The 19,924-nt window shown below is 48.4% G+C and overlaps 2 protein-coding genes and 12 non-coding genes across 14 annotated transcripts; 13 read left to right on the top strand and 1 right to left on the bottom strand.

The window, feature by feature from the left end:
• Positions 1-175: 175 nt before the first annotated feature.
• On the top strand, positions 176-249 carry trnan-guu. The gene has a single exon. It is a non-coding gene; the product is annotated as a tRNA-Asn (tRNA).
• Positions 250-1,592: 1,343 nt separating this feature from the next.
• On the top strand, positions 1,593-1,666 carry trnan-guu. The gene has a single exon. It is a non-coding gene; the product is annotated as a tRNA-Asn (tRNA).
• Positions 1,667-3,009: 1,343 nt separating this feature from the next.
• Positions 3,010-3,083, top strand: trnan-guu. Its single transcript has one exon. It is a non-coding gene; the product is annotated as a tRNA-Asn (tRNA).
• Positions 3,084-3,926: 843 nt separating this feature from the next.
• trnan-guu lies at positions 3,927-4,000 on the top strand. Its single transcript has one exon. It is a non-coding gene; the product is annotated as a tRNA-Asn (tRNA).
• A 1,342-nt stretch (positions 4,001-5,342) lies between these two features.
• On the top strand, positions 5,343-5,416 carry trnan-guu. Its single transcript has one exon. It is a non-coding gene; the product is annotated as a tRNA-Asn (tRNA).
• Positions 5,417-6,759: 1,343 nt separating this feature from the next.
• Positions 6,760-6,833, top strand: trnan-guu. The gene has a single exon. It is a non-coding gene; the product is annotated as a tRNA-Asn (tRNA).
• An 843-nt stretch (positions 6,834-7,676) lies between these two features.
• trnan-guu lies at positions 7,677-7,750 on the top strand. The gene has a single exon. It is a non-coding gene; the product is annotated as a tRNA-Asn (tRNA).
• Positions 7,751-8,593: 843 nt separating this feature from the next.
• Positions 8,594-8,667, top strand: trnan-guu. Its single transcript has one exon. It is a non-coding gene; the product is annotated as a tRNA-Asn (tRNA).
• Positions 8,668-9,510: 843 nt separating this feature from the next.
• Positions 9,511-9,584, top strand: trnan-guu. The gene has a single exon. It is a non-coding gene; the product is annotated as a tRNA-Asn (tRNA).
• Positions 9,585-10,186: 602 nt separating this feature from the next.
• Positions 10,187-10,260, top strand: trnan-guu. Its single transcript has one exon. It is a non-coding gene; the product is annotated as a tRNA-Asn (tRNA).
• A 199-nt stretch (positions 10,261-10,459) lies between these two features.
• trnan-guu lies at positions 10,460-10,533 on the top strand. Its single transcript has one exon. It is a non-coding gene; the product is annotated as a tRNA-Asn (tRNA).
• A 602-nt stretch (positions 10,534-11,135) lies between these two features.
• Positions 11,136-11,209, top strand: trnan-guu. The gene has a single exon. It is a non-coding gene; the product is annotated as a tRNA-Asn (tRNA).
• A 2,294-nt stretch (positions 11,210-13,503) lies between these two features.
• On the top strand, positions 13,504-15,063 carry LOC105008423. The gene is made up of 5 exons (XM_034290816.1): positions 13,504-13,757; positions 13,843-13,962; positions 14,113-14,190; positions 14,298-14,471; positions 14,572-15,063. The coding sequence occupies exons 2-5, from the start codon at positions 13,948-13,950 to the stop codon at positions 15,061-15,063; spliced, it is 759 nt and encodes a 252-aa protein (XP_034146707.1). The 5' UTR covers positions 13,504-13,757; positions 13,843-13,947.
• Positions 15,064-15,067: 4 nt separating this feature from the next.
• Positions 15,068-17,463, bottom strand: LOC117593989 (golgin subfamily A member 6-like protein 2). The gene is made up of 3 exons (XM_034290815.1): positions 17,457-17,463; positions 15,647-16,909; positions 15,068-15,439 (listed from the first exon to the last, which is right to left on the bottom strand). The coding sequence occupies exons 1-3, from the start codon at positions 17,461-17,463 to the stop codon at positions 15,222-15,224; spliced, it is 1,488 nt and encodes a 495-aa protein (XP_034146706.1). The 3' UTR covers positions 15,068-15,221.
• Between the last annotated feature and the right edge of the window lie 2,461 nt (positions 17,464-19,924).

Below are 19,924 nucleotides of genomic sequence, written 5' to 3'. Positions count from 1 at the left end.
CAGGGACGAAGGTTTTCCGTTTGTGCTGCTCATACACGTGAAGCGGCTTTGAAACCCTGTAGAGCCTGCTATCTTGGCACGTTAAACTGCTGTTTCTTGGAACTTGAGGTGCTTTTGTAAATCCCATAAAGTCTGAAATCACATTTCTGCAGCGTGAAATATTAGCTCCTTTTAAGTCTCTGTGGCGCAATTGGTTAGCGCGTTAGACTGTTAATCTAAAGGCTGGTGGTTCGAGCCCACCCAGGGACGACAGTTTTCCCTTCGTGCTTCTCATTCGTGTGAAAGGCCAATGTCCGGCCAGTGTTACGTTTCATGGATTCGGGCCCTGCTCACTTTCTGTAGTCGGCCGTTGACCCGCACTGCTCTCCCTCGTCGGAGCAAATTAGCCTGCTTTAGCACTGGAATTAGAAGCAGGAGCAAATCGTCAAATGTCTTTATTTGGACCACCCTTGGAAGGTGTGGGCCTTTTGTCAACCCTGTAGAGCCTGCTATCCTCCTTCATCAGAGCGACATTGTGCCTCTCTTTGCCGCTGCAGCTTTGCGTGTTACACTGTTAATCTAAAGGTTGGCGGTTGGATCTCACCCCCGGGGACGCTGTTATTCCGTTAGTGCTGCACATTGTTGTGAAACGGCTTTGACCGGCAAGTATTACGTAGCCCTTTTTTGGGCCTTCTTTGACCTGCACCGCTCTCCCTTGTCAGAGCTAACTAACATGCTTTAGAACTGGAATTTGAAGAGGTGCGATCGTCAAATGTTGCTATTTTGACCACATATGGAACCTGAGGTGGTTTTGTAAACCCTGTAGGGCCTGCTATCCCCGTTCATCAGAGCACCATATTCCTGTACCCAGCGTCTCTGTGGCGCAATTGGTTAGCGCGTTAGACTGTTAATCTAAAGGTTGATGGTTCGAGCCCACCCAGGGACGAAGGTTTTCCGTTTGTGCTGCTCATACACGTGAAGCGGCTTTGAAACCCTGTAGAGCCTGCTATCTTGGCCCGTGTTACCTCACCACGATTTGGGCCTGCTTACTTTCTGTGGCCGATCGTGCTTTGAGTTGCCCTGCTCTCCCATGTCTGAGATAACTGGCATGGTTTAGCGCTGGAATTTCAAGCGCTGCGATTGTCAGATGTTGCTATTTTCACAACCCAATGCTATTCGAGGTGGTTCTGTAAACCCTTTAGAGCCCTATATCCCGCTTCATCACAATGAAACATCTGGCTGTTGTAGGTCTCTGTGGCGCAGTTGTTTAGCACGTTAAACTGCTGTTTCTTGGAACTTGAGGTGGTTTTGTAAATCCCATAAAGTAACTTGAGGTGCTTTTGTAAATCCCATAAAGTCTGAAATCACATTTCTGCAGCGTGAAATATTAGCTCCTTTTAAGTCTCTGTAATCTAAAGGTTGGTGGTTCGAGCCCACCCAGGGACGAAGGTTTTCCGTTTGTGCTGCTCATACACGTGAAGCGGCTTTGAAACCCTGTAGAGCCTGCTATCTTGGCACGTTAAACTGCTGTTTCTTGGAACTTGAGGTGCTTTTGTAAATCCCATAAAGTCTGAAATCACATTTCTGCAGCGTGAAATATTAGCTCCTTTTAAGTCTCTGTGGCGCAATTGGTTAGCGCGTTAGACTGTTAATCTAAAGGCTGGTGGTTCGAGCCCACCCAGGGACGACAGTTTTCCCTTCGTGCTTCTCATTCGTGTGAAAGGCCAATGTCCGGCCAGTGTTACGTTTCATGGATTCGGGCCCTGCTCACTTTCTGTAGTCGGCCGTTGACCCGCACTGCTCTCCCTCGTCGGAGCAAATTAGCCTGCTTTAGCACTGGAATTAGAAGCAGGAGCAAATCGTCAAATGTCTTTATTTGGACCACCCTTGGAAGGTGTGGGCCTTTTGTCAACCCTGTAGAGCCTGCTATCCTCCTTCATCAGAGCGACATTGTGCCTCTCTTTGCCGCTGCAGCTTTGCGTGTTACACTGTTAATCTAAAGGTTGGCGGTTGGATCTCACCCCCGGGGACGCTGTTATTCCGTTAGTGCTGCACATTGTTGTGAAACGGCTTTGACCGGCAAGTATTACGTAGCCCTTTTTTGGGCCTTCTTTGACCTGCACCGCTCTCCCTTGTCAGAGCTAACTAACATGCTTTAGAACTGGAATTTGAAGAGGTGCGATCGTCAAATGTTGCTATTTTGACCACATATGGAACCTGAGGTGGTTTTGTAAACCCTGTAGGGCCTGCTATCCCCGTTCATCAGAGCACCATATTCCTGTACCCAGCGTCTCTGTGGCGCAATTGGTTAGCGCGTTAGACTGTTAATCTAAAGGTTGATGGTTCGAGCCCACCCAGGGACGAAGGTTTTCCGTTTGTGCTGCTCATACACGTGAAGCGGCTTTGAAACCCTGTAGAGCCTGCTATCTTGGCCCGTGTTACCTCACCACGATTTGGGCCTGCTTACTTTCTGTGGCCGATCGTGCTTTGAGTTGCCCTGCTCTCCCATGTCTGAGATAACTGGCATGGTTTAGCGCTGGAATTTCAAGCGCTGCGATTGTCAGATGTTGCTATTTTCACAACCCAATGCTATTCGAGGTGGTTCTGTAAACCCTTTAGAGCCCTATATCCCGCTTCATCACAATGAAACATCTGGCTGTTGTAGGTCTCTGTGGCGCAGTTGTTTAGCACGTTAAACTGCTGTTTCTTGGAACTTGAGGTGGTTTTGTAAATCCCATAAAGTAACTTGAGGTGCTTTTGTAAATCCCATAAAGTCTGAAATCACATTTCTGCAGCGTGAAATATTAGCTCCTTTTAAGTCTCTGTAATCTAAAGGTTGGTGGTTCGAGCCCACCCAGGGACGAAGGTTTTCCGTTTGTGCTGCTCATACACGTGAAGCGGCTTTGAAACCCTGTAGAGCCTGCTATCTTGGCACGTTAAACTGCTGTTTCTTGGAACTTGAGGTGCTTTTGTAAATCCCATAAAGTCTGAAATCACATTTCTGCAGCGTGAAATATTAGCTCCTTTTAAGTCTCTGTGGCGCAATTGGTTAGCGCGTTAGACTGTTAATCTAAAGGCTGGTGGTTCGAGCCCACCCAGGGACGACAGTTTTCCCTTCCTGCTTCTCATTCGTGTGAAAGGCCAATGTCCGGCCAGTGTTACGTTTCATGGATTCGGGCCCTGCTCACTTTCTGTAGTCGGCCGTTGACCCGCACTGCTCTCCCTCGTCGGAGCAAATTAGCCTGCTTTAGCACTGGAATTAGAAGCAGGAGCAAATCGTCAAATGTCTTTATTTGGACCACCCTTGGAAGGTGTGGGCCTTTTGTCAACCCTGTAGAGCCTGCTATCCTCCTTCATCAGAGCGACATTGTGCCTCTCTTTGCCGCTGCAGCTTTGCGTGTTACACTGTTAATCTAAAGGTTGGCGGTTGGATCTCACCCCCGGGGACGCTGTTATTCCGTTAGTGCTGCACATTGTTGTGAAACGGCTTTGACCGGCAAGTATTACGTAGCCCTTTTTTGGGCCTTCTTTGACCTGCACCGCTCTCCCTTGTCAGAGCTAACTAACATGCTTTAGAACTGGAATTTGAAGAGGTGCGATCGTCAAATGTTGCTATTTTGACCACATATGGAACCTGAGGTGGTTTTGTAAACCCTGTAGGGCCTGCTATCCCCGTTCATCAGAGCAACATATTCCTGTGCCCAGCGTCTCTGTGGCGCAATTGGTTAGCGCGTTAGACTGTTAATCTAAAGGTTGATGGTTCGAGCCCACCCAGGGACGACGGTTTTCCGTTAGTGCTGCTCATACACGTGAAGCGGCTTTGAAACCCTGTAGAGCCTGCTATCTTGGCACGTTAAACTGCTGTTTCTTGGAACTTGAGGTGCTTTTGTAAATCCCATAAAGTCTGAAATCACATTTCTGCAGCGTGAAATATTAGCTCCTTTTAAGTCTCTGTGGCGCAATTGGTTAGCGCGTTAGACTGTTAATCTAAAGGCTGGTGGTTCGAGCCCACCCAGGGACGACAGTTTTCCCTTCGTGCTTCTCATTCGTGTGAAAGGCCAATGTCCGGCCAGTGTTACGTTTCATGGATTCGGGCCCTGCTCACTTTCTGTAGTCGGCCGTTGACCCGCACTGCTCTCCCTCGTCGGAGCAAATTAGCCTGCTTTAGCACTGGAATTAGAAGCAGGAGCAAATCGTCAAATGTCTTTATTTGGACCACCCTTGGAAGGTGTGGGCCTTTTGTCAACCCTGTAGAGCCTGCTATCCTCCTTCATCAGAGCGACATTGTGCCTCTCTTTGCCGCTGCAGCTTTGCGTGTTACACTGTTAATCTAAAGGTTGGCGGTTGGATCTCACCCCCGGGGACGCTGTTATTCCGTTAGTGCTGCACATTGTTGTGAAACGGCTTTGACCGGCAAGTATTACGTAGCCCTTTTTTGGGCCTTCTTTGACCTGCACCGCTCTCCCTTGTCAGAGCTAACTAACATGCTTTAGAACTGGAATTTGAAGAGGTGCGATCGTCAAATGTTGCTATTTTGACCACATATGGAACCTGAGGTGGTTTTGTAAACCCTGTAGGGCCTGCTATCCCCGTTCATCAGAGCACCATATTCCTGTACCCAGCGTCTCTGTGGCGCAATTGGTTAGCGCGTTAGACTGTTAATCTAAAGGTTGATGGTTCGAGCCCACCCAGGGACGAAGGTTTTCCGTTTGTGCTGCTCATACACGTGAAGCGGCTTTGAAACCCTGTAGAGCCTGCTATCTTGGCCCGTGTTACCTCACCACGATTTGGGCCTGCTTACTTTCTGTGGCCGATCGTGCTTTGAGTTGCCCTGCTCTCCCATGTCTGAGATAACTGGCATGGTTAGCGCTGGAATTTCAAGCGCTGCGATTGTCAGATGTTGCTATTTTCACAACCCAATGCTATTCGAGGTGGTTCTGTAAACCCTTTAGAGCCCTATATCCCGCTTCATCACAATGAAACATCTGGCTGTTGTAGGTCTCTGTGGCGCAGTTGTTTAGCACGTTAAACTGCTGTTTCTTGGAACTTGAGGTGGTTTTGTAAATCCCATAAAGTAACTTGAGGTGCTTTTGTAAATCCCATAAAGTCTGAAATCACATTTCTGCAGCGTGAAATATTAGCTCCTTTTAAGTCTCTGTAATCTAAAGGTTGGTGGTTCGAGCCCACCCAGGGACGAAGGTTTTCCGTTTGTGCTGCTCATACACGTGAAGCGGCTTTGAAACCCTGTAGAGCCTGCTATCTTGGCACGTTAAACTGCTGTTTCTTGGAACTTGAGGTGCTTTTGTAAATCCCATAAAGTCTGAAATCACATTTCTGCAGCGTGAAATATTAGCTCCTTTTAAGTCTCTGTGGCGCAATTGGTTAGCGCGTTAGACTGTTAATCTAAAGGCTGGTGGTTCGAGCCCACCCAGGGACGACAGTTTTCCCTTCGTGCTTCTCATTCGTGTGAAAGGCCAATGTCCGGCCAGTGTTACGTTTCATGGATTCGGGCCCTGCTCACTTTCTGTAGTCGGCCGTTGACCCGCACTGCTCTCCCTCGTCGGAGCAAATTAGCCTGCTTTAGCACTGGAATTAGAAGCAGGAGCAAATCGTCAAATGTCTTTATTTGGACCACCCTTGGAAGGTGTGGGCCTTTTGTCAACCCTGTAGAGCCTGCTATCCTCCTTCATCAGAGCGACATTGTGCCTCTCTTTGCCGCTGCAGCTTTGCGTGTTACACTGTTAATCTAAAGGTTGGCGGTTGGATCTCACCCCCGGGGACGCTGTTATTCCGTTAGTGCTGCACATTGTTGTGAAACGGCTTTGACCGGCAAGTATTACGTAGCCCTTTTTTGGGCCTTCTTTGACCTGCACCGCTCTCCCTTGTCAGAGCTAACTAACATGCTTTAGAACTGGAATTTGAAGAGGTGCGATCGTCAAATGTTGCTATTTTGACCACATATGGAACCTGAGGTGGTTTTGTAAACCCTGTAGGGCCTGCTATCCCCATTCATCAGAGCACCATATTCCTGTACCCAGCGTCTCTGTGGCGCAATTGGTTAGCGCGTTAGACTGTTAATCTAAAGGTTGATGGTTCGAGCCCACCCAGGGACGAAGGTTTTCCGTTTGTGCTGCTCATACACGTGAAGCGGCTTTGAAACCCTGTAGAGCCTGCTATCTTGGCCCGTGTTACCTCACCACGATTTGGGCCTGCTTACTTTCTGTGGCCGATCGTGCTTTGAGTTGCCCTGCTCTCCCATGTCTGAGATAACTGGCATGGTTTAGCGCTGGAATTTCAAGCGCTGCGATTGTCAGATGTTGCTATTTTCACAACCCAATGCTATTCGAGGTGGTTCTGTAAACCCTTTAGAGCCCTATATCCCGCTTCATCACAATGAAACATCTGGCTGTTGTAGGTCTCTGTGGCGCAGTTGTTTAGCACGTTAAACTGCTGTTTCTTGGAACTTGAGGTGGTTTTGTAAATCCCATAAAGTAACTTGAGGTGCTTTTGTAAATCCCATAAAGTCTGAAATCACATTTCTGCAGCGTGAAATATTAGCTCCCTTTAAGTCTCTGTAATCTAAAGGTTGGTGGTTCGAGCCCACCCAGGGACGAAGGTTTTCCGTTTGTGCTGCTCATACACGTGAAGCGGCTTTGAAACCCTGTAGAGCCTGCTATCTTGGCACGTTAAACTGCTGTTTCTTGGAACTTGAGGTGCTTTTGTAAATCCCATAAAGTCTGAAATCACATTTCTGCAGCGTGAAATATTAGCTCCTTTTAAGTCTCTGTGGCGCAATTGGTTAGCGCGTTAGACTGTTAATCTAAAGGCTGGTGGTTCGAGCCCACCCAGGGACGACAGTTTTCCCTTCGTGCTTCTCATTCGTGTGAAAGGCCAATGTCCGGCCAGTGTTACGTTTCATGGATTCGGGCCCTGCTCACTTTCTGTAGTCGGCCGTTGACCCGCACTGCTCTCCCTCGTCGGAGCAAATTAGCCTGCTTTAGCACTGGAATTAGAAGCAGGAGCAAATCGTCAAATGTCTTTATTTGGACCACCCTTGGAAGGTGTGGGCCTTTTGTCAACCCTGTAGAGCCTGCTATCCTCCTTCATCAGAGCGACATTGTGCCTCTCTTTGCCGCTGCAGCTTTGCGTGTTACACTGTTAATCTAAAGGTTGGCGGTTGGATCTCACCCCCGGGGACGCTGTTATTCCGTTAGTGCTGCACATTGTTGTGAAACGGCTTTGACCGGCAAGTATTACGTAGCCCTTTTTTGGGCCTTCTTTGACCTGCACCGCTCTCCCTTGTCAGAGCTAACTAACATGCTTTAGAACTGGAATTTGAAGAGGTGCGATCGTCAAATGTTGCTATTTTGACCACATATGGAACCTGAGGTGGTTTTGTAAACCCTGTAGGGCCTGCTATCCCCGTTCATCAGAGCAACATATTCCTGTGCCCAGCGTCTCTGTGGCGCAATTGGTTAGCGCGTTAGACTGTTAATCTAAAGGTTGATGGTTCGAGCCCACCCAGGGACGACGGTTTTCCCTTAGTGCTGCTCATACACGTGAAGCGGCTTTGAAACCCTGTAGAGCCTGCTATCTTGGCACGTTAAACTGCTGTTTCTTGGAACTTGAGGTGCTTTTGTAAATCCCATAAAGTCTGAAATCACATTTCTGCAGCGTGAAATATTAGCTCCTTTTAAGTCTCTGTGGCGCAATTGGTTAGCGCGTTAGACTGTTAATCTAAAGGCTGGTGGTTCGAGCCCACCCAGGGACGACAGTTTTCCCTTCGTGCTTCTCATTCGTGTGAAAGGCCAATGTCCGGCCAGTGTTACGTTTCATGGATTCGGGCCCTGCTCACTTTCTGTAGTCGGCCGTTGACCCGCACTGCTCTCCCTCGTCGGAGCAAATTAGCCTGCTTTAGCACTGGAATTAGAAGCAGGAGCAAATCGTCAAATGTCTTTATTTGGACCACCCTTGGAAGGTGTGGGCCTTTTGTCAACCCTGTAGAGCCTGCTATCCTCCTTCATCAGAGCGACATTGTGCCTCTCTTTGCCGCTGCAGCTTTGCGTGTTACACTGTTAATCTAAAGGTTGGCGGTTGGATCTCACCCCCGGGGACGCTGTTATTCCGTTAGTGCTGCACATTGTTGTGAAACGGCTTTGACCGGCAAGTATTACGTAGCCCTTTTTTGGGCCTTCTTTGACCTGCACCGCTCTCCCTTGTCAGAGCTAACTAACATGCTTTAGAACTGGAATTTGAAGAGGTGCGATCGTCAAATGTTGCTATTTTGACCACATATGGAACCTGAGGTGGTTTTGTAAACCCTGTAGGGCCTGCTATCCCCATTCATCAGAGCACCATATTCCTGTACCCAGCGTCTCTGTGGCGCAATTGGTTAGCGCGTTAGACTGTTAATCTAAAGGTTGATGGTTCGAGCCCACCCAGGGACGAAGGTTTTCCGTTTGTGCTGCTCATACACGTGAAGCGGCTTTGAAACCCTGTAGAGCCTGCTATCTTGGCACGTTAAACTGCTGTTTCTTGGAACTTGAGGTGCTTTTGTAAATCCCATAAAGTCTGAAATCACATTTCTGCAGCGTGAAATATTAGCTCCTTTTAAGTCTCTGTGGCGCAATTGGTTAGCGCGTTAGACTGTTAATCTAAAGGCTGGTGGTTCGAGCCCACCCAGGGACGACAGTTTTCCCTTCGTGCTTCTCATTCGTGTGAAAGGCCAATGTCCGGCCAGTGTTACGTTTCATGGATTCGGGCCCTGCTCACTTTCTGTAGTCGGCCGTTGACCCGCACTGCTCTCCCTCGTCGGAGCAAATTAGCCTGCTTTAGCACTGGAATTAGAAGCAGGAGCAAATCGTCAAATGTCTTTATTTGGACCACCCTTGGAAGGTGTGGGCCTTTTGTCAACCCTGTAGAGCCTGCTATCCTCCTTCATCAGAGCGACATTGTGCCTCTCTTTGCCGCTGCAGCTTTGCGTGTTACACTGTTAATCTAAAGGTTGGCGGTTGGATCTCACCCCCGGGGACGCTGTTATTCCGTTAGTGCTGCACATTGTTGTGAAACGGCTTTGACCGGCAAGTATTACGTAGCCCTTTTTTGGGCCTTCTTTGACCTGCACCGCTCTCCCTTGTCAGAGCTAACTAACATGCTTTAGAACTGGAATTTGAAGAGGTGCGATCGTCAAATGTTGCTATTTTGACCACATATGGAACCTGAGGTGGTTTTGTAAACCCTGTAGGGCCTGCTATCCCCATTCATCAGAGCACCATATTCCTGTACCCAGCGTCTCTGTGGCGCAATTGGTTAGCGCGTTAGACTGTTAATCTAAAGGATGGTGGTTCGAGCCCACCCAGGGACGAAGGTTTTCCGTTTGTGCTGCTCATACACGTGAAGCGGCTTTGAAACCCTGTAGAGCCTGCTATCTTGGCACGTTAAACTGCTGTTTCTTGGAACTTGAGGTGCTTTTGTAAATCCCATAAAGTCTGAAATCACATTTCTGCAGCGTGAAATATTAGCTCCTTTTAAGTCTCTGTGGCGCAATTGGTTAGCGCGTTAGACTGTTAATCTAAAGGCTGGTGGTTCGAGCCCACCCAGGGACGACAGTTTTCCCTTCGTGCTTCTCATTCGTGTGAAAGGCCAATGTCCGGCCAGTGTTACGTTTCATGGATTCGGGCCCTGCTCACTTTCTGTAGTCGGCCGTTGACCCGCACTGCTCTCCCTCGTCGGAGCAAATTAGCCTGCTTTAGCACTGGAATTAGAAGCAGGAGCAAATCGTCAAATGTCTTTATTTGGACCACCCTTGGAAGGTGTGGGCCTTTTGTCAACCCTGTAGAGCCTGCTATCCTCCTTCATCAGAGCGACATTGTGCCTCTCTTTGCCGCTGCAGCTTTGCGTGTTACACTGTTAATCTAAAGGTTGGCGGTTGGATCTCACCCCCGGGGACGCTGTTATTCCGTTAGTGCTGCACATTGTTGTGAAACGGCTTTGACCGGCAAGTATTACGTAGCCCTTTTTTGGGCCTTCTTTGACCTGCACCGCTCTCCCTTGTCAGAGCTAACTAACATGCTTTAGAACTGGAATTTGAAGAGGTGCGATCGTCAAATGTTGCTATTTTGACCACATATGGAACCTGAGGTGGTTTTGTAAACCCTGTAGGGCCTGCTATCCCCGTTCATCAGAGCACCATATTCCTGTACACAGCGTCTCTGTGGCGCAATTGGTTAGCGCGTTAGACTGTTAATCTAAAGGTTGGTGGTTCGAGCCCACCCAGGGACGAAGGTTTTCCGTTTGTGCTGCTCATACACGTGAAGCGGCTTTGAAACCCTGTAGAGCCTGCTATCTTGGCACGTTAAACTGCTGTTTCTTGGAACTTGAGGTGCTTTTGTAAATCCCATAAAGTAACTTGAGGTGCTTTTGTAAATCCCATAAAGTCTGAAATCACATTTCTGCAGCGTGAAATATTAGCTCCTTTTAAGTCTCTGTGGCGCAATTGGTTAGCGCGTTAGACTGTTAATCTAAAGGCTGGTGGTTCGAGCCCACCCAGGGACGACAGTTTTCCCTTCGTGCTTCTCATTCGTGTGAAAGGCCAATGTCCGGCCAGTGTTACGTTTCATGGATTCGGGCCCTGCTCACTTTCTGTAGTCGGCCGTTGACCCGCACTGCTCTCCCTCGTCGGAGCAAATTAGCCTGCTTTAGCACTGGAATTAGAAGCAGGAGCAAATCGTCAAATGTCTTTATTTGGACCACCCTTGGAAGGTGTGGGCCTTTTGTCAACCCTGTAGAGCCTGCTATCCTCCTTCATCAGAGCGACATTGTGCCTCTCTTTGCCGCTGCAGCTTTGCGTGTTACACTGTTAATCTAAAGGTTGGCGGTTGGATCTCACCCCCGGGGACGCTGTTATTCCGTTAGTGCTGCACATTGTTGTGAAACGGCTTTGACCGGCAAGTATTACGTAGCCCTTTTTTGGGCCTTCTTTGACCTGCACCGCTCTCCCTTGTCAGAGCTAACTAACATGCTTTAGAACTGGAATTTGAAGAGGTGCGATCGTCAAATGTTGCTATTTTGACCACATATGGAACCTGAGGTGGTTTTGTAAACCCTGTAGGGCCTGCTATCCCCGTTCATCAGAGCACCATATTCCTGTACACAGCGTCTCTGTGGCGCAATTGGTTAGCGCGTTAGACTGTTAATCTAAAGGTTGGTGGTTCGAGCCCACCCAGGGACGAAGGTTTTCCGTTTGTGCTGCTCATACACGTGAAGCGGCTTTGAAACCCTGTAGAGCCTGCTATCTTGGCCCGTGTTACCTCACCACGATTTGGGCCTGCTTACTTTCTGTGGCCGATCGTGCTTTGAATTGCCCTGCTCTCCCATGTCTGAGATAACTGGCATGCTTTAGCGCTGGAATTTCAAGCGCTGCGATTGTCAGATGTTGCTATTTTCACCACCCAATGCTATTCGAGGTGGTTCTGTAAACCCTTTAGAGCCCTATATCCCGCTTCATCACAATGAAACATCTGGCTGTTGTAGGTCTCTGTGGCGCAGTTGTTTAGCACGTTAAACTGCTGTTTCTTGGAACTTGAGGTGGTTTTGTAAATCCCATAAAGTAACTTGAGGTGCTTTTGTAAATCCCATAACGTCTGAAATCACATTTCTGCAGCGTGAAATATTAGCTCCTTTTAAGTCTCTGTGGCGCAATTGGTTAGCGCGTTAGACTGTTAATCTAAAGGCTGGTGGTTCGAGCCCACCCGGGGACGACAGTTTTCCCTTCGTGCTTCTCATTCGTGTGAAAGGCCAATGTCCGGCCAGTGTTACGTTTCATGGATTCGGGCCCTGCTCACTTTCTGTAGTCGGCCGTTGACCCGCACTGCTCTCCCTCGTCGGAGCAAATTAGCCTGCTTTAGCACTGGAATTAGAAGCAGGAGCAAATCGTCAAATGTCTTTATTTGGACCACCCTTGGAAGGTGTGGGCCTTTTGTCAACCCTGTAGAGCCTGCTATCCTCCTTCATCAGAGCGACATTGTGCCTCTCTTTGCCGCTGCAGCTTTGCGTGTTACACTGTTAATCTAAAGGTTGGCGGTTGGATCTCACCCCCGGGGACGCTGTTATTCCGTTAGTGCTGCACATTGTTGTGAAACGGCTTTGACCGGCAAGTATTACGTAGCCCTTTTTTGGGCCTTCTTTGACCTGCACCGCTCTCCCTTGTCAGAGCTAACTAACATGCTTTAGAACTGGAATTTGAAGCGGTGCGATCGTCAAATGTTGCTATTTTGACCACATATGGAACCTGGGGTGGTTTTGTAAACCCTGTAGGGCCTGCTATCCCCGTTCATCAGAGCAACATATTCCTGTACACAGCGACTCTGTGGCGCTACCTCGGTCAAGATAGTATGTCAAAAAATGTCCAATCATCACCTTTTAATTCCATTTTCTAAAGCCAATCATTTATCACAATTCCATTTTATACAGCCAATCACAAATCTCCACTCCATTTTCTCAGTCCAATTATTGCCCTTAAATTCCATTTTGTTTAGCAAATCACATCTCACAAATCCATGTTTCGCTGTCCAATACTGTGGCGCCATTCCATTTTCATTATGGACACAACCAACCATCGACCGCCTCCAAGAACAGTAAGTGAGAGATCGTGATAGCGACTTGGAGAAGGTAACTGTCAAATTTTTCTTGGGGCTTTTCATGGATTTGTTTCGTATACAAGGTAACAATTAACATGTTGGTTATACTTTAATGGGTATAACTGAATAGCGATCGCTAATTCTGAGATTAAGTCGCACATATATTTAAGCTAGGCACTTTCGCTAGCGCATGTTAGCTGTGGGGCGCGTCGTTGCCGTTAGCGAATGTTACAGTAAGGATTGTGTTAATTTAACTTCAATGTCGGACGCGTCTTAGTTCATAAATAAAGCTGTCACAATTGGTGACATGAGGTCTGTCATAGCGACCATATGATATAATCTGCTATATAACTTTCTTGTTGACGTGAATGCCACTGAGCCATCCAATGAGTTAAATGTCGTCATGTAACGAAATGATATGTCAGCTGGCTAGCATATTGTTAGAATAAATCGTCTGCATTGTCATAAATTAGAAAGAAACATCCACACTATTAAGCCTAACTAGCTGATGTCACATTTAGGACTTAGCTAGATTGAGGAGACTAATTTGACATGATGCTCTCATTTAGCTTCATTGCTAGTATTTTGAGTCCTTTTCCAAGCATGCACTTTTTTTGTAGCCTAACATTTCTATTAGTTTGCCTAGTTTAGATTAAGTGTGTTATGTAATTGTTATGGTGATGTGATCAAATCATGCCATTCAGTTAAGATGTCTAAATCAAAGACGCACAAGGCCATGGGGGATGGGGAGTGGATGTCCCGCTTGAGGAGATTTGCTTCCTCTGGGGTTTGGCCTGCTGATGCGGGCAACTGGCCTGCCCCAAGGCAGAAAAGGTGGTATGACCTCTTCCAGAAGGTATGTATTTTGCCAAAAGATAACAGAAAAACAGGTAGATGGCATTTGTAATTACACAGTATTATTTCCAGATATACTTGTTATTATGCCTTCACTACTAATGAAGGGTAGCTTTGGTTTGTCAAGTATCATTGTATGCAGCCACAGGAACATCAGATGACTAAACGTAGCTTCTTATAAATGTTTTCAATTGTTACAGATAGAGGTGTCCCCTGCAAACGCGTGGACAGACGAGCCTGTTTGGTGGACCACAGACATGTTCATGTGGATTTCACCAGCAGAGGGTAATGTAAAATTGGCTTTATTCCTGATGAAAATATATCACATTCTTGAGGGCTGCTGCATTTTTGTTTTGTACCGTTTTAACAGCTTCCCAGTAGACCAGCACATGCCTCTGCCATTTCCCCTGCAACTGCTCCTGCCCCCTCTGCTGCTCCTGCCTCCTCGGCTGCTCCTGGCACCCCGCGGCCCACCATGAACTTATCAATGGTACATTTGAATTCATATTTTACATGGTCATATAGGTCAACAGTGTAAGTCCCAAACAATCTCTTAATCACTTTGCTGTGATATAATACATATTTCTCACATTGGTGCATTTCTTTCATTGTGTATTGTGTATTTTTCCTTCTCTTTTAGTTTACTAAATCACGGTTTGGAGGTTCGCAAGGTGCCACAGCTAAGCCAAACGTGAATGTGGTCAGGAAAGCTGTTCAAGTAAATATGCTGAGCTTTCTAGTGAATATGAGTCTCACAGAGACTATTGTTAATTACTGTTATCAACACATTACACAATATCATTGTGCTATTTTCCTTTCTCCCAGCCCCCTTCCAGCCATGCTACGGCCTCTGTGAGGACCACCTCCCCTTTCTCCCAGCCCCCTTCCAGCCCTGCTACGGCCTCTGTGAGGACCACCTCCCCTTTCTCCCAGCCCCCTTCCAGCCCTGCTACGGCCTCTGTGAGGACCTCCGCCACTGGTGCCTTCTCCCAGGCTATTGTAAGTGCTCTGCATTTTGATATCTCCTTTTAGAATGTTATGATGGTAATGTTGCAATGATAATGAGTTATTATATTTATTGATTCTTGTTTTGAATTAGGATGAGCATGAGCTCTCAGCTCCTGGCCCTGCTCGTGGCCCTGCTCCTGGCCCTGCTCCATTCTGGCTGCCTGTGGAAATGATGAAGACAATCCCTGTTCAAGATCAGCGGTGGATTGCTTCTACTTTGTTCCATGCTGGCAAGCTGCGGCCAGATGTCAAGCTCTGGTATGAGCCACCAGTCCCCTCCCTGATTTATCATCAGGCTCCAACACCAGACCGCTTTTTTACTCACCGGCTCCTGGCGTGGATGCCCTACCACCTGTGGAAGGTGAGGGTGATCTGTCCCACCTGTGGTAAGCAGTTGACAGGATATGGTGTCCACAAGAGGGCACGCAAGGTCCTGGACATCGACAGGTACTACCTGATGGTGACGGAGACACTCAGGTGCACTGTGTGTCGCCTCAACCATCTGGCCACCAGTCAGACTGTCCTGGACCAGCTGGACCTGCCTTGCCGGAGGAAGTTCCGGCTGATCTTGACGCGCAAGTGAGCTTTTATCCACATCTTCTTTAATGTTGTAATTACATTGTGTGAAATAATGATGTTTACTCTGGTATGCAGGTCTTTGACAACATTTGAACAAATACGTGAAAACAGTCTTTGTTTTTTTCATGAAGGTATGCATGTGACGTACGGGTCATCTGCATGCTAAGAGAGCGAACCCTGGGCAACAGCCCAACTCGTCTGGTCAAGCAGCTGAGGGAGAACCATAGTGAGGAGTGGTTGGACCGCCTGGCTGACTATTTTGGCGAATGTGCTGCTTTTGTGGACCAGCCCAGCCTCTTCCCAGTGGCCTGCCAGGAGCCCCCAGAGCCTCTTGGAATCAGGACCGAGCTGCTGCATCCCTCTCCACCAAACCCTCCTCACTGTGTGAACGAAAACAGCATGAAGGTGTTTGGCCAGAAATATGTGTCCTCTTTCCGCCCCCCAACCAAGTACACTGGTAAGTTACCCTATATCAAGCAAAATAAGGATTTTGTTCTTGGAATTAGGATTCTTTAGAAACATTCTCTGTTCATATTTTCCATGTCTTTCTGTGCATGCTGATTTGCATTTTATTGTATTTCTCTTACTTCTAAGGCATGGACTATCTGCTACGTCAGACAGGGCAGCCTTTGCAGAGTGTGGACCCCGACACAGAGGAGACTGACCAGCTGCTGGAGGACCTGGCCATGGACGGAGGAGGAGGAAGATGAAGGCTTTGAGGAATTCACACTGGACTCCACAGTTGGTAGTCTTCTGGATGACATCTCCACCACCAGCTGTCCTGCTCCCTCTGCTTCCAGTCCTGCTCCCTCTGCTTCCAGTCCTGCTCCCTCTGCTTCCAGTCCTGCTCCCTCTGCTTCCAGTCCTGCTCCCTCTTGTCCCCGGTCTGCTCCCTCTTGTCCCCGGTCTGCTCCCTCTGCTTCCAGTCTGCTCCCTCTGCTTCCAGTCTGCTCCCTCTGCTTCCAGTCCTGCTCCTTCTGCTTCCAGTCCTGCTCCCAGTCCTGCTCCCTCTGCTTCCAGTCCTGCTCCCTCTTGTCCCCGGTCTGCTCCCTCTGCTTCCAGTCCTGCTCCCTCTTGTCCCCGGTCTGCTCCCTCTTGTCCCCGGTCTGCTCCCTCTTGTCCCCGGTCTGCTCCCTCTGCTTCCAGTCTGCTCCCTCTGCTTCCAGTCTGCTCCCTCTGCTTCCAGTCCTGCTCCTTCTGCTTCCAGTCCTGCTCCCAGTCCTGCTCCCTCTGCTTCCAGTCCTGCTCCCTCTTGTCCCCGGTCTGCTCCCTCTGCTTCCAGTCCTGCTCCCTCTTGTCCCCGGTCTGCTCCCTCTTGTCCCCGGTCTGCTCCCTCTTGTCCCCGGTCTGCTCCCTCTGCTTCCAGTCTGCTCCCTCTGCTTCCAGTCTGCTCCCTCTGCTTCCAGTCTGCTCCCTCTGCTTCCAGTCTGCTCCCTCTGCTTCCAGTCTGCTCCCTCTGCTTCCAGTCTGCTCCCTCTGCTTCCAGTCCTGCTCCTTCTGCTTCCAGTCCTGCTTCCAGTCCTGCTCCCTCTGCTTCCAGTCCTGCTCCCTCTTGTCCCCGGTCTGCTCCCTCTGCTTCCAGTCCTGCTCCCTCTTGTCCCCGGTCTGCTCCCTCTTGTCCCCGGTCTGCTCCCTCTTGTCCCCGGTCTGCTCCCTCTTGTCCCCGGTCTGCTCCCTCTGCTTCCAGTCCTGCTCCCTCTTGTCCCCAGGCCTGCTCCCTCTTGTCCCCAGGCCTGCTCCCTCTTGTCTCCAGGCCTGCTCCCTCTTGTCTCCAGGCCTGCTCCCTCTTGTCTCCAGGCCTGCTCCCTCTGCTTCCAGGCCTGCTCCCTCTGCTTCCAGGCCTGCTCCCTCTGGTCACCAGCCTGCTCCCTCTGGTCACCGTCCTGCTCCCTCTGGTCACCGTCCTGCTCCCTCTGGTCACCGTCCTGCTCCCTCTGGTCACCGTCCTGCTCCCTCTGCTTCCAGTCCTGCTCCCTCTGCTTCCAGTCCTGCTCCCTCTGGTCACCAGCCTGCTCCCTCTGGTCACCAGCCTGCTCCCTCTGGTCACCGTCCTGCTCCCTCTGGTCACCGTCCTGCTCCCTCTGGTCACCGTCCTGCTCCCTCTGCTTCCAGTCCTGCTCCCTCTGGTCACCAGCCTGCTCCCTCTGGTCACCAGCCTGCTCCCTCTGCTTCCAGTCCTGCTCCCTCTGGTCCCCAGCCTGCCACCTCCACCACTCCACAGCCTGCTTCCAGTCCACCAGCTGTCACACCTCAGGTGCCTGAAGAGCAGTGGGTATGTTAATGTTCATTTAAACATAATTGAATAACATCCACATAAGAATATAAATATATAGCCTGTTTATGTATCCGGCACTAAAGTCACATTAATGTTTCAGGCCGTGGATGAGCACAACAGGCCAGGCATGGATCGTGTGGATAGCCTGGCTGAGTGTTTGGTGGAGCTGAGGAACCAGACCGACCCTAAACAACCAGCAGGTCAGCAATATTATTTGTTATTTAAAATGATTGTAAACAAACCCATGCCTAGATTTAAACATTTCAATGCTTCATATTATGAATGATTGTTTTCCTTTCCCTCATAGGTCAGCAACATTGTGGGTCTGTGGGAGAACCTTGTGGACTATGATAAGCAGAGGGTGGTGTTGGCATCCAGGCACCAGGACAGGCTTACCACAGGGAGGTTCAGGTCTCCTAAAAAGAAGGCAGAGTTCACTCCAGGTGTGGACAGTCTGAAGCGGTGTGCCCTCAGTTCCACTGCTTCACCTGCCCAGTGACCAGACTGCTGCCGTCTTGTGGAGGCCATCTTTGTCAGGCTCTGTTCCATCCACAGGAGTCCCAAGAAGAAGGGGAAGGGGACGCTGACAAGATGGACTCTCATTTTGCAGGACTACTGCAAAATACGGCAGCTGGTTCTGACCAATGGGGCCATAATGCAGGCGACAACTCTGCAGCTGGTGGAGGTGAACCAGACCACCCTCATCCAGTGGCACAACGGCAGACCTGCCTGGTCTTCTCCCTGTGGCTTCCAAGCCTTTGGACCCAGCCAATGTCCGCCCAGCAGTTGCTGCACCCCAACACCAGGGAGAGACATTAGTTGCCACCAGTGGATACCCTAACGCTTGGCCACAGCCCAATCCGTCTGGTCAAACAGCTGAGGGAGAACCACACTGAGGAGCGGTTGGACCGCCTGGGTGACTACTTGGGGAATGTGCTGCCTTTGTAGACCAGCCCCACCTCTTCCCAGTGGCCTGACAGGAGCCCCCGGAGCCTCTTGATGTCCCCACCAGGCGGTGGCTCCTGTCTGTTAACGGACGGGACATCATCAGGCTGGATCACATCAAGGCCAGGATTATATCCACCTTTGGGTCCATTTTAAAAATGGACTCCACCAACAAGGTGATAAGCACCTAAAGGAAATGTATTATGTTATTTCTGTGCAAAACAAGAATCATTATTGATGTGTATTCCCATGAAACATATGCACACGTACACAAACACCATCATTACTTACTGCCTTTGCTTTTTCAGTGCTGAATCAGTAACTGATTCAGGCACATCCGCAAGTCCTTTTCATCCAGTACTTGGAGAGGAGTAATTTTTGCCACTTCTACTACAAAAAGAGGCAGTCTCTCCTTTTTGAATTTGTTTCGGGACTGATTCAAAACGTTCATCCTGGAAAAACAAAATTATGTAATTTTTTTTACAGTTATGTAAAAGTTGTCACTTACTCTTAGGGTATCCTGTGCAGTTATTGGACGTGGTCATTCATTTTAGGAAAGATCTCCTCACACATGCATTCTGTGAACATCAGATGTGTTGGGCCATCTACTTTGTTTTCTGAGAGAGTAAAAAAAATACAAATAATTAAAAGCACAACTCAAGGTTAAAGTTCATCTTTCGTGCACAGTCCTTTCAACTAGGTGTTTTTCTGGAATATTTAAAAAACAAAACAGAGTGAAAATTGTAGCTGTGTTGATTATATACAGCATCGCCCCTCAGTGACTATATTAGAGTAATTACTTTCAACAGGGGTGGATGAATTGGCCTCAGCTATTATTTCTGAGTACACAACATGGGGAACCAAGTGTAAATTATTTTTTCCCATATTTCTTGGTCCCTCAAAGAACTAATAATTTTAGAGGGGTTCTTAGGGGAATCTTTAGGCATCATATAGGGTTCTTTGAGACTCCACTTGCTTAGAAAAGGTCAGGTTCAGCAAATTTCGTGAAATCCTTTGTCCAAATATATCAAACGCTTATCGACTTTGGAGCTCACTGGATGGCAAGTAGCTCTGAAACGCCAACACTATCAGGCAGTGTAAACTATTCTGAGTAGCAACCGATTTACACAAATACAACTCATTACTGTACGTTAAACAAGCACATTCGTTTGACTACATTCTAAAATGGTTAGTGTTAGGTTAGGTAACAGTAGCAAAATAATGGTCGCTAATCAGATCTAATTTTGCAAGTACGCCTGCTTGCTCGTTACGTTAACCATGAACAATGGCTGAATCTAGCAAGCTGAAAAGGTCCATTTTGAAAATATAGTTTCATTTACTTCATCTAACAAATATTGTAGATGAAAATAAAGTATCCATCTAACAAATATTGCTATTAATGGCGCGTGAAGCTTATGCAACTCGCATTGACCAGCAAGAACCACGCGCTCCAGTACATTCTCATGATTCGCACTCACTTAGCTGAAAATTATCATCTAACCAAAACGTTTAGACAAGGTAATGAACTTCTTGATAACTTACGGAATTTTGCTGGGGGTTACCAAAATAATATGATGACAACGTGCCACGCCAAGATTAGCAAAAATGTCCTGCTCGGTCTTGCGGTGAAGAAAAGTTGCTTCAA

Source organism: Esox lucius, chromosome 24, assembly GCF_011004845.1.
Source record: "Esox lucius isolate fEsoLuc1 chromosome 24, fEsoLuc1.pri, whole genome shotgun sequence".
NCBI classification, from domain to species: Eukaryota; Metazoa; Chordata; class Actinopteri; order Esociformes; family Esocidae; genus Esox; species Esox lucius.
Note: the sequence above shows the minus strand (reverse complement) of the source record. Positions and strands in the feature narration are given on the sequence as shown.

Bases quoted from the DNA above. Each gene is read 5' to 3' on its own strand.
- LOC105008423 (XM_034290816.1), top strand. The intron at 14,191-14,297 runs GTAAATATGCTG...CCTTTCTCCCAG, and splicing joins TGGTCAGGAAAGCTGTTCAA to CCCCCTTCCAGCCATGCTAC. The intron at 14,472-14,571 runs GTAAGTGCTCTG...GTTTTGAATTAG, and splicing joins GTGCCTTCTCCCAGGCTATT to GATGAGCATGAGCTCTCAGC.
- LOC117593989 (XM_034290815.1), bottom strand. The intron at 15,440-15,646 runs GTAAGAGAAATA...TCGTTCACACAG, and splicing joins AGATAGTCCATGCCTTAGAA to TGAGGAGGGTTTGGTGGAGA.